Below are 12,657 nucleotides of genomic sequence, written 5' to 3'. Positions count from 1 at the left end.
CTAACCTGACACAAAGAAGACCAGCAAGTTAAAAGAAAATATGGACACAAGAATCTGTCTGGCCAGGAACTAGGAAATAAAGCTCAGTAGGAATGAAATTACAATGTATAATCTTATGACATCAGTGATTTCAATGAAGAAAAGAGGGGAGCATCTAAAAAGATCAATGTAGTTGCTCAGGAAGTGTTCATATAAGCTCATATATTTAAAGGACATGTATAAAAGGCAGAAGGGGTATATAATAAGGCCTCCTCCCAAAAGAAGTACATATATACACATATATGTATATATACATATACATATATGTATATGTATATATACATATATGTGTATATACACATATATATGAGACAGAGAGTAGTGTCCTTAATATATAAAGAGCTCTTGCACACAAAAAAAGACACATCTCAAAAGAAGAATGAGTAAATAACATAAAAAGGCAAAAAAAGAAAAAAAGGAATTCAACTGATCAATGAAAATGAAAAAGGTCTAGTCTCACTAGTAATTGAAGAAAATACAAATTAAAGTAAAAGCCAGATGCCTATGTGCCTAGCAAATTGTCAAGAATTTTAAAATGTTATCTTGCATGGATAAAGATGCAGGGAAATAAGCACACTCATACCATATTGGGAGTATAAATTGGTACAAGCATTCTAGAGAGCAATTTGGCATTGTGTGTTATAAACCTTAACATTCGCAAACCATTTAACCATAATTTCATTCTTAAGACTTTCTCCTAAGAAAATAACCAGAAACACCGAGAAAATTCAATATAGAAGAATGTTTAGTGCAGCATTCTTTATAATATTGAATACTTGGAGATAACCTAAATGTCCAAAAGAATTATTCCATAAATTGGGGTATATTCCTATGATGAAATCTGTGCATCGAATAGAAAGCAGGTTATGGAAGATGTCATGACATCGGAAGATGTCACAACATCAGTAAATGTTGGTCATTTATTTCTAAATGTATTTTCACAGAAGAAAAGACTGAACAGTTACACAGAAAAATATGAATAGTAATATCTTGGTAGTGGAATCACAATTGATTTTATTTTTTTCTTTGTGATTTCTGTGTATTCTAAATCCACTTCAATAGATATGCATTTTTGTTTTGTTTTGTTTCGTTTGAGACAGGGTCTCACTCTGTTGCCCAAGCTAGAGTACAATGGTGTCATCAACAGCTCACTGCAACCTCAAACTCCTGGGCTCAAGCGATCCTCCCCACTTGGCCTCCCAAAGTGCTAGGATTGCAGGCGTGAGCCACTGTGCCCAGCTAACATGCATGTTTTTATAGTCAGGATAAAAAAGAAATTTAAGATGAAATGGGAGCTCAAGGTGAATGATGAGAGAGTAAATTTAAATGAGATTTAAATTTAAATTTAGATGAGATTCAAATTTAAATGAGATTAAAATCTTCTGATCCATATAAACTACATCCAGGGATACAAAAAATTTCCAGGTATGATTATAGTCATGCTCTGAGGAATACTGAGAATGGGAGCAGTACCATGTGCCTGGGCTTATGCAACTTTGCCAGTTTTTAGAAGGGGAAATGGTGGATTCCAGAACCTCCAGGCTGATAGGCTTAGTTTGCTTAGGAAAAGAAAGTTGGTATCAACAAGAGCCAACATGGGTCACTTAGTTAAGTACTTCAGACTACTATTATTAATATTTCCTTATTTTCCCTATGCACTGTCATGTAATCCTTATGCTGGACCTCTGAGGTCAATATTATTATCATTCCCATTACACAGAAGTAGAGCCTGAGGCCATATGTGTCAAGTGATTTGCCTGAGAGCCTATAACTGGTTTGGTATTTTTGTAGATAAGGTTACTAGTTCTGAAGATTAGAGGCATAGTTGTAATACCTGGCATTGGACAAAGGTTTTCATGGGATCCTGGTGGACAATATTATACAGTATTATTAATAGATGAAATAATTACACAAAAAAGTATGGATTACTAGGACATTGTTTACCTGAAGGTTTGTAAGTGGTAAAAATAATACCACTTACTGAGTACTTACCATGTCCAAGGTTTGGTGCAGAAGTATTTTCCATTTGTCAACTCTGTGAATCTTCCCCGACAGCTGGAGAAACAGGTACTGCTATCATTCCCATTTTACAGATGAGTAAATCAGGGCTCAGGATGGTGTGTTAACTTGTTTCTGGTTAGATAGCTAGTAATTAGAAGAGCACAGATTTGGTCACAGGAAGTCTGGTTTCAGAACCCATATGGTTAACTATATGCTTAAGTATCTTCTTTTGGTCCTTGGCTCCTGTTATGCTCAATTTGTTTTTTCTTTCCATTAAAAGAAAGATTTATTAATCTTGAGCAGTGACTTAAAAGGTGTACTTCTGCTAAGGATACAAAGCTGAGAGAATGGAAGAAAAAGAAGACAAGGAAACCAACATTTGTTAGCACGTATATTAGGGATCGTACTGCCCTTGTTTCAGCCACAGGAACACTTTGCAATGGAGAAAGTGTCATCCCTATTTTCACTGATCAGCAAGTGGAGACGCAGAGAGATCACACGACACATTTGGGTTCTACATAATAAAACCAGAGTTCGAATCTAGATCTGTCTGCCTTCCAAACATTTCCTTTTTTCACTCCTGGCTCATAAAATCAAATGTAAAAATATAATATTTAGTTAGAAAAAAACGTAAAATCCTGCAATTGGCTTTAAAAAGGGAGACCTACTTTATCAACATTTCAAGTGCAAAAAGATCTCGGGATCTGGCTGGATTGTGACGCGCCACAAGTCAGCAGTGGCTGTCAGAACACTCGTACACTCTCAGGTGGCATTAACAGAAGAACTGTGTCCTGGAAAAGGGAGAGAATGCTCCTGCTGGTTTGTACACTGCTTATACCAGATGGGAGAGAATTGCCACTAATTCTGAGTGTCACTTTTTAAAATGGACTTTGACAGACTATGGATATCCAGAGGACAGCAGCCAGCTGGTAACAAAATACATACACGCATGTATACACACATAAGGATTGGATTATTTCCCAAAGGTGAAACAAATAGGAAAATCCTAGAGGCGGCTGAAAAGCATCTTCAGTTAGCCAAAGGGCTGTTACATGGGGGAAAAAAATGCTTATATGGTGTGTGGCTCCGGAGGACAGAGCTGTGGTTTGAAGGAGGCAGATTTGGGCCAATAAATGAAAAACTAAAACATGACCATGTCTTGCACTCAGCAAATACATGTTGAACTGAATTGGGTGTGTTGTGCGAAAACTCAAGAGGCTGTCTTGTAGGGTCATAAGCTCACAAGAGATGTCTCAGCAGAAGCCAGATGGCCACTGCTGTGCTCCAGACTCCCATGCCATAAAGAGTCCCGACGCCTTGCCCAACTCCACCTTCTTCCCAGCCATTACCTGCTTCCCTCCTGGCCAGCTTCACAGAGGAGTCTCACTCAGTCCATTCCAGGCTGACTTCTCACTCTCCAGAAATGGTGCTCATCATCAGGTCTTCTCATTACTGGGCCTTATCTTAGCCCAGGTCGGACCCTAGGGAGAACTGTTGGTCATTTCCTCTTTGAAGGTTTCTTTTCCCTTCCCTTGCAGACAGACCTCCTGTTCAGCTCTCACATTCCCTCTCTGACTGCTCCCTTACAATCTGCTCCCCAGGCTGCTTCTCCTCTGACAGCTGCCCCCTGCTTTTTTTCCAGGGTTCTATGGTTGGCCCTCTTGTCACTGTTTGCCTACGCCAGGATATCCTGTCCATTATGAGGGCTCAGCTACCACTGAGCACAGACTTCTGAACCTGTACGGGCTTCTGAACATTTGGAACCTGTCCCAACCTCTCTCATGAACTGCAGACCTGTCTGTCATTCATTTGCACTGGACATCCTACGATCACTGCAAGCTTCACATGCTACTCATCATCCCCTCAGCGCTTGCTCTCTGTCCTGCCTTTAGCTTAGTTAATGTCATTGCACTTCAACGTTGACCTGTCTCCCTTACTCCCAAACCTCTATCTAATCGATAACTATGTCCTCAGTGCTACTTCCAAATCCCCCTTGGATTTGTTACTACTGTTCACCCCACTGCTGCTATGGTGATTCAGACCTTAATCCCTTCTTTAGACTATTACGGTGACCTTCTAATTGGCTTTCCTGGCTCTGGTCTCCTCTTATTCTAGCTCAGCCTTCATCTTGCCACTGAAATTTTTATTTATTTTTTAAAAAAGGAATGAGTACGTCTTTCCCCTCTTTAGGAGCCTCTGATAATTACTTACTGTCTTCAGTATAAAGTCCAGATTCCTTAGCTGTAATCGAGGGTCTTTGCAATATAGCTACAGCCTACCTTAGCAGTCGTTTCCTGCTCACACCAGACTTCTCTCTTTTCTTGGAACACAGTTTTCCTCTCCACATCTTTGTGCCTTTTCTCATCCGATTCCCCTTACAACAAAGCTACTCTTCTCCCCGCAGCCAATTCTTCTCCCCCTTCAATGCCCAGCCCAAACTCCAGCAGCTCTAGGAAAAGAAACCCTCTTCCACTTCCAAGTCAGGAGTTCAGGGACACGTCAGGGCAATGACCTGGGTGGGTGATTGGTGAGGGACAGGCCCAAGGGGACTTCCAACATTTAGAGACTGGGAAAGACTCAGACCGAGAGACGGAGAAGGAACAAACAATAGGGTAGGGGGAAAGCCAGTGTGGTGTGATGGGAGCAAGTGTGGAAAGTGTTTCAATTAGAAGGGGGTGATCATTGGTGGTGAGAGGCTGCTGAGAGGGTCAGATGAAGACCGAGAGTTGACCCCTGGAGTTGACATCATTGAGGTCATTGTGACATTCACAGGCGTGTTTTCAGCAGAATAATAGGGCAAAAGGCTGATTGGATTGGCTTTAAGAAATAAGCAGAAACAAGGAAGTAGATGCTTGTTGAATTGGTGAAGGTTGGATAAATGAAGAGATGATGTCTTAGAGAGGATTCCATGATTGGTCAGGAACCAAAATAGATAAATGAGTTATTTTGAACTCGTAGAGTCTCTGAAAGTTTCCAGGTAGAAACAAGGATGTGATTTCAGAGTGCAAAGCTTTTCTTAAGTGACAAGGGAATCCAGAGTAGGATTACCAAGGCAGTAGGGTTAGTCTAGGGAGGGTTCTGTGTGAGGTCTGTTGTGCCTGCACTTTATTGCCTCCTGGCCCAAGTTCATAAAGGCCTTTGTGGACTTTGGGATTTCCCACAGGGGCCTCAGGGAAGAGCTGAGACTTGCAGAGACTTGGAGGTAGATTTTGAGAGACTATTTCCAAGCACCGCTGACTGTGTATGGGGCTGGCTCTCATCCTTGTGGGAGCCAGGCAGCAAGCACCAAGTCTGAATAGTGAGGAAGAGATGAACAGGAAAAACCTGACCCATCCAATGCAGTGTATTTGAAAATGCTGTATTTCAAAGTATTTCTATATTAAAATTTTATATTGAAATAATTATAGAAATGGGCTACGTGATCACCTAGATTTGATGAGTAAGTAGGCTGTTCATACGTGTTCCCCCCTTGCGTATAACAGTAATGAAATATGGAGAATACAAACCTGGGTAGACCAGACACGGGCTTGATTTTGTGCTGTCCTGAACCTATGTGATATTCCTCAAATAGTCAAAGTGTCAAAGGGCTTTTTGGTACAGATCCCATACAGAATGTGTTTTTAGTTACATGGCTGAGGACAATACATTTCCCTTTATAGGATCATTTATAGGGACATCCAGAGCCTGGATTGTGAAATAGAACCAGACATAGATGAATGAAAGAACCTCCTGTCATCTCATGTTTCCTGTAGTTCTCCAAAAGCATCGTATGCTCTTATTGTGCTTTTGCCTGTGCTGTTCCCTGTACGTGGAATACCCAAATCCCCTTCTCCCTGGCATGCTTAGCTCTGGGAGTACCTTCTCTAGGAGGCATTCCTCACCCACTCAGACAGAGGTCCCCTCTCTGTGCTTCCCAAACCATTGTTGTATGTCGCTCCATCTCTACACCTACCACAGTGAACTACAGTTGTTTACACTTCTGGCTCTCTCATTGGACTGTGAGTTTCTGGAAGTCCATGATTTTGCCTTATTCCTGTTTTTATCCTTTGCATCTAGAATAGTGCTTGTACATTTGAGGCACACTATCAATATTTTTCGAATAGATGCATGAATTAGAGTGTGAATGAATGAATGTGTGAATGAATACATGAAAAGATCAGAGAAATGTTGCCCCCAAATTGATGCTAATAAGAAGTATATCAATGACTTTACATATATGCAGAATTTATCTATATAATGGTACTTTCTAAATCCAAATGAGACGACAAGATCAGTGCAACATAATGCATATGGAGAGGGCTGTGATCACGCAATTGACTTGTACCGTATGTGGCACAAGATTATGAGATCTGTGCTGATAAAAAGCAGAGTTGGGTAGTAGGAATTGACTGGTGAGATCTGGTAAAAGGTGAAAGATTTATACGATCTGAAGAGAAACCAGAGTATGCTTGGTGAGATCTAGATTTGTGAGAGAGATTTAATCTGTGGAATGCATGAACATTTTGGTCTGTGTTATTTCTTTTAAGCAAGATATTTTTCATTTTAGTAATAAAATTTTAGGGCAAGGTACACCTTAATAAATATGTTTATCTGAAGCATGGTCTCATTATTAAATGTTTTTTATTTTTCATAAAAAAATTAAAAATAAACCAGCTATGGCACCTCTAATGTGAAAGTTACATTGAACCAGTCATTTCATTCCCATGTGCCTTGGTTTCGTGCATGAGTAATTTTAAAGTGATAATAGCCCTTACTAGTATTTAAGTTATGAAAGTGTTGTTATTATAAATTAGATAGTCTAAAATGGGTTATGATGTTTTTGAAAGATAAGCGTTATACACAAATGAGGTATTATTATTTAGTTTTTCCTTTTTAATCCCATTAAATGAGAATTAGATGAAATATTCAGTGGGTAAGTGATTACTGATTTAAGTGAAATGAAAAAGAAATCTTCAGCTGAAAACTCTGTGCAGCTTAGCCTGTCTGGGTGCAGGTAAAAACAATGTATTTATATGTGGTGTTGACCACTGTTCCTTATCTCCTCTCTGTATTCTAATCACAAACTGAAGACAGTTAAGCCTTTCAGTTCAGTCTTCGTGGGCATTTTAGAGAACCTAGATATCCGGGAATGATTGCACTTTAGAAATAACGTCTCCACTAATCAAGCCATGCAGCTAGTTTTCTTACTGATTTAGGACCTACATTAACTGGGTCAGGGCTTTACTTCCACTCCTGGTTCTTAGCATAGGGATAGCTATTCCTGCAGCCCTTTCAGGTTAGTTACTGCTGAGGTCTATGTGCCCCTCACTGGCACTCCCCAGGCCAGAGCTTTCTTATCTTCTTAGAATGCAGGGATATGATGGCAGGAGAGAGGTGGTGAAAATAAGGTTTGAGGATTGTTGTGAATGTTAGAAACTTCACTTCACATCATAAAGCCCTGAGAAATGAAACAGCACCGTGGGAGGATTCAGAGCAACAGCTGGTGGTGATGTACCCATCTGTACAGCCTAATTGTGGCTGGCCTCTGTGCATGTATAATAGCTTCCGCCCATTTCTGGGTCTTTGGTCCCTGATCTTGGACTGCCCCCATCCCTCCCCTCTTGGACGGACACTATCAGTTTCAAACATTCATTATGTCATAGTTCACCTTCACTCCCTAGGACCAACCTTCAGCACTGCTTGCAGTTATGGTCATCTGTTTTCCACCTGACCCATTTATTTTGGCTCCTGGACTTTGCTCTCAGAGAGGCCCCCTGCTTGGATAGCTGCCTAGCCAGCTGCGGGGCCAGCTGCTTGTTCCAGACTCCAAGGTGACCAAACTCCTCTCCGTTCCCTCTGACTGGTCTCAATACATAAGCCTAGACAATAGGTGGGAGACAATGGCAGTGTGACAATTTTGTGAGGCCAGATTTGTCCCTATGTAGGTCGTCTCATTGGTGGGCTGCTCAGAGAGGTAAGGTGCACATTCATGCCTGACCGTGGGCCTTGTTCCAGGAGGCTGTGTGGACCTCAGAGGCCTCAGTGACAGGACAGGTGCAGAAGAAGAGTCAGGAGGAGAATGCAAAGGGCAGATCTGGTTTGCTCCACAGTCTTGGCCGAGTCCGCTGTCCAACACACAGGCCATGTCCACCAAGAGCACTGCCACGAGGTCAGCTGCCCTAATGTGAAGGTGGTAAGGGACCTCAAAGATCCTTTAAGGTGAGCCTAATGGTGGCCCCTACCTTTGGGAAGGAGGTTTAGGGATGTATCTTCCATTCTTAAGGCAAACTTTTTGAAATAGCTGTCTACAATCCTTGGTTCCATTTCCTCCTCAATTCACTGTGACCTCACTTCTGCCTCTGCTAATCCCGATCTTTTCTGAACTGGTCAAATATCTCCTTGGTGCTCACCTCGTGGCTGCTTCTCAGTCTTTTTCTTGCTTGATGTCTTGATAGCATCTGCCGTTGTTAATCACAACCTACTTCTTGAAATATGCTTTTCCTCATCCTCTGGATACCTCACACTTCATGTGTCCCTACCATCTCTCTGGCTATACCTTCTCACGCTCTTTTTTTTTTTCAGGGATCCTTTCTCTGCCCTTCCTTTAAGCTTCGGTGTTCCTCTGGGAGCTCTCCTGGGCCATTTTCTCTGCCCCTACACACTCTCCCAGGGCGTCTCACTCATCCCTGTGGAGTCTCTTGTTGTCTGTCGTGTACTGTTGACTCCTAAACATGTATCCTCAAACTTCTAGATCAAACTGCTTGCCATTGCTCTGTCATTGTTCCCCAGGCATCACAAACCAAACATGTCCAAGGCTGAAATCATTACCTTCTCCCTGAAATCTTCTCGATTTTGTATTTGTATTTTTGCTGTCTTAGTGAGTGACATCACCATCCACCCATTTGTTCAAGTCAAAAGCCCAATCCTCAGTCTTAACTTCCCCCTCTTCAAAACTCCAACATTTACTCAATCACAAATTTCAGTAGATTCTACCTCCTCTATAACACAGCTTGTGAATTTCAGCGTATTTCTGCCCTCCTTACCTCTCCAGTCTCATCTCTGTCCACTCTGACTGGTAGTCCCTGCCTCAGTACACTGAACAGATACTCAGCAGGCATAATCATTTCTCTTACCTCCAAAACCCACATATGTCACGCCCTACACCTGAAATAGACTCCCTACCTCTTTATTTGACTAACCCCTTCACACCTTGTAAGTCTGTGTGTAGAAGTAACTAACTTCCAATTCTCCCCAAGTCTGGGTTAAGTGACCCCCTAGAGCTCTTGGCACTTTTCTCTTCATAACACTACTTTGTAAGAGCTGGCTTTCCTGTTCTATCTTGCCTTCTACTGTGAGGTTCTTGTAAGCAGGGATCATATTTACCCTATTCAGATTCGTATTCCTAACACCAACTAAGTATTTGGTACAAAATAGGTGCTCAATAAATGAGTGAATGAATATGAATGTCAAAAGTATCATGGTGAAAATATAAAATAAATTTCCAGACAGAAGAAGCAATTAGTATTTTACTAAACAAAGATTTGCCAAGTCCCTCTAACATCGGAAAGATTTAAAGATTAACAATATTGCTGGGCTCAGTGGTGCATGCCCTACTCCCAACTGATTGGGAGGCTGGGGCAGGAGGATTGCTTGAGCCCAGGAGTGTGAGGCCAGCCTATGTATAATGAGAACCTGTCTCCAAAAAAAATAAAAATAGAAAAGATCAAAGATACTTGGAAGACTGTATCAACATTAGAATCATGTGCAGAGAGTGAGAGTAATTAACAGAGATAGATTTCAAATCTCTCCTTTATGGGCTTCTTTTCTAGAGTTCAATATCCAGACTCTCTGAGCCACGTTTTAGCGTCAACCAAGCATTCCATTCTCCTGACTCTTCCTAAACTACTGGATGCACAACTCACTCCGTACTTGAGAACATGGGGATTGGAATAAGGTAAGTGTTAGTTTTTCAGTTTTCTTCTCATTTATTAATAGTTTCCTCTCTCTGGCATCTTCATCAGGAAATGTGGTTGGCTTCCAGGACAGTCTAGTTGTTCTCACAGTGCTTGAATGTCCTATGCATACAAAGAAATGTTGTGGAGACTTCTGAGGAATTATATCCTTCCAAATTTTCTTTTTTGTTTCACGGCTATTTAAATTCTTCATCATTACTCTATTGATTTGTTTGTAATGCTACTCTGCATAGAGAAAAGTGGATTTTGAGAAATCAGAAAGACTTGCTGCCCACTCTGGGACACCTTTGGGCCAATGCCCATGAGGAACGCAGGACATGCGTGGTGCAATCAACCTTCAAAACCGACTCTGCTTTAGCCACACTGCATACAGGCAACCCACCCTAGCCCCACTACCAGACTTCTCTAGCCCCTTATCTGATTTTGTTTTTCATAACACTTAGTGTTATTTATTTATCTTCTTGTTTACTATCTATTTCCCCTTCTAAAATGTAAGCTTCACAAGGGCAGGGATGTTTTTTGCTCAGCACTTGGAACAGTAACTGGTGCATAGAAGGCACTCAATAAATATTTGTTGATTGGATGAATGGTGTCTTTGAAAAGTTGTTATTGTTATTTTCTTAAGAGGCTGATGCATACCGAGGTCTTTTGGGACCTCATAAGAGTCTGGTTTGCAGCCCTGCCCCCCTTAACACTTTAATTGATGACTAAGATGATAACATTGATGGCGTGTGAACAAATTTACAGATGACACACACTAGAAAGGATAACAAATAAATTGGAGGATACAGTCAGGATTCCCTGCCTCCAAATCCTGACAAAATGTAATAATGAATCACATCTAACAATATAAAATTTAATGGGTACAAATCTAAAGTACTCAAAGATCTCCAAATCCAATTGCACAAGTACAGGGTGGGGGTGGCTCACAACTGCGCATGTCAGGAAGATTAAGAGCCTCCTGTTGATTGTAAGTAGAGGATGACTCAACGCAGTGTGATGCGGCTTCCGCAAAGAATCAATCTTTTGTTGTATTAATAGAAATATAGTGTTCAAGAGGGGAACTAGTTCTCTAGTACTCACTGGTGATCAGACCACATTTGTTCTCTTTTGTGAGACATTGATAAACAGAAGATTATTTCAGAAGAGTAAAAAGGATAATCAGGGATCTGGTAAACAGTGTTATTCAGAAATAACAAAAGGATCTAATGTTGTGTGTGGGTGTGTGAAGGAGAGGGTACTAACTAGCTTACAGAGCTACCTTCTGAAGTTTGGGGGGCCAGCCTACAGGGGGGAATTTCAGTTTCTTCTGTATAATCCTGAATGACAGATTGAGGCCCGGTGAGTGGAAGATGTAAGTGTGTATATTTCAACCCACTAGAATTTAGCAACAATTAGATTTGCTTAAAAATCAAATGGACAACCACTGAAGGTAGTAAATTCCCTGACCCTGGTGATGTGGTGCCCAGACGCTGGGCTGCTGTGCTCCATTTGCTGGATACGTTTATGATGGAAGTCCAAACACTGAGTAGGATTGATCAAAATAGCAAACACATATTGAGTGCGTACCATATGGCAAGCACCATAGTAAGTGATTAATGTGGTTGTCATTTCTATCAGTAACACATCAATCCTACTAGCTCCATCTTACAGACGAAGAAAGTAAGTCTTAGAGGGATGAAGTCATTGGCTCAAAGTCTTATATTTTGGTACAAGGCAGATCTAGGATTTGTACCCAGGCAGGCAGATCCCTAACCTTAATTATTATTCTATAGAGACCTTTACTTCTAGAAAACCATTCTTTCCCATCCTGAGATTCTATCACTGTAATGAAGTAATCAAACCAAGGAGTTTATTATCTCAAAGGGTAGGTGACTCTATAGTAAATAGGTTCCTTGTCTATCTAGTACGCAGGGACTAAATTAGTCTAGGCTTTTGCCACTTGTGGTGAACTATATGGGGCCTGACACCATAGTAGGTGCTCAATAATCATTAAGGGAAAAGAATGAGTAGATGCAACCATACGTGACTGGCTGCATCTGAAATAAAGAATCTCTATATATTGCACCTGAAGAAAAACAGCACATTTGTGGGTGGTCTACTGAAGACACTTGGCAGAAGTGATGAGCCAGCATTCCTGACAAAGGCCTTGAGAATTCCTGCCTGATCGTTTGGATGACATTCATTTAAACAAATATTTATAGAGTACCAGTTCTGTGCCAGGTATGTCCAATGTGCTGAGGATGCAGAGGTGAGTCAGAGGATGCTCTGTTAGTATGGGTGGTGGACAGGTAAGCAAATCCTTATGACACAATGTGACAAGTGCTAGAGCAGGGATATGCGTGTGTGTGTGTGTGTGTGTGTGTGTATGTGTTAAGTATTATGGAAGTACAGAGCAGAAAGGAACTAATTCCACTTGGTTGAAGTGGAATTACTGCTAATACTTGACTATGTTTTAAAAATAACTTTCACATGTTATGTTATTGGAGTTTATTCAGTCTTCATAAAGATCCTGTGAGATGGTGACCCCTTCTTGGACAGAAGATGAAATAAAGTCTCATAGAGATTAGGTGAGATCCCCAGCTAGTAATAATAATTGCTGACATTTATTGAGTGCTTAGGATATCTGAGACTGTTCTAAACCATTTAGGATTTTTAATCCTTG

The 12,657-nt window shown here is 41.0% G+C and overlaps 1 protein-coding gene across 2 annotated transcripts in view; it reads left to right on the top strand.

Annotated features, from left to right (window-relative positions):
• Positions 1-12,657, top strand: part of MKLN1 (muskelin 1) — a 264,096-nt gene that overhangs the window by 10,949 nt on the left and 240,490 nt on the right. Inside the window, exons 1-2 of one of the 2 annotated variants that reach the window (XM_045565479.1) lie at positions 8,178-8,238; positions 9,849-9,973. In XM_045565479.1, coding sequence (XP_045421435.1) covers positions 9,957-9,973 — 17 coding nt within the window. In that variant the 5' untranslated portion in view covers positions 8,178-8,238; positions 9,849-9,956. Of the gene's footprint in view, positions 1-8,177; positions 8,239-9,848; positions 9,974-12,657 lie in introns of those variants that run through there. The other variant, XM_045565477.1, reaches the window with a different exon arrangement.

This window comes from Lemur catta, chromosome 11, assembly GCF_020740605.2.
Source record: "Lemur catta isolate mLemCat1 chromosome 11, mLemCat1.pri, whole genome shotgun sequence".
In the NCBI taxonomy this organism is placed as follows: domain Eukaryota; kingdom Metazoa; phylum Chordata; class Mammalia; order Primates; family Lemuridae; genus Lemur; species Lemur catta.
This window is presented reverse-complemented; position numbering and strand designations above follow the sequence as displayed.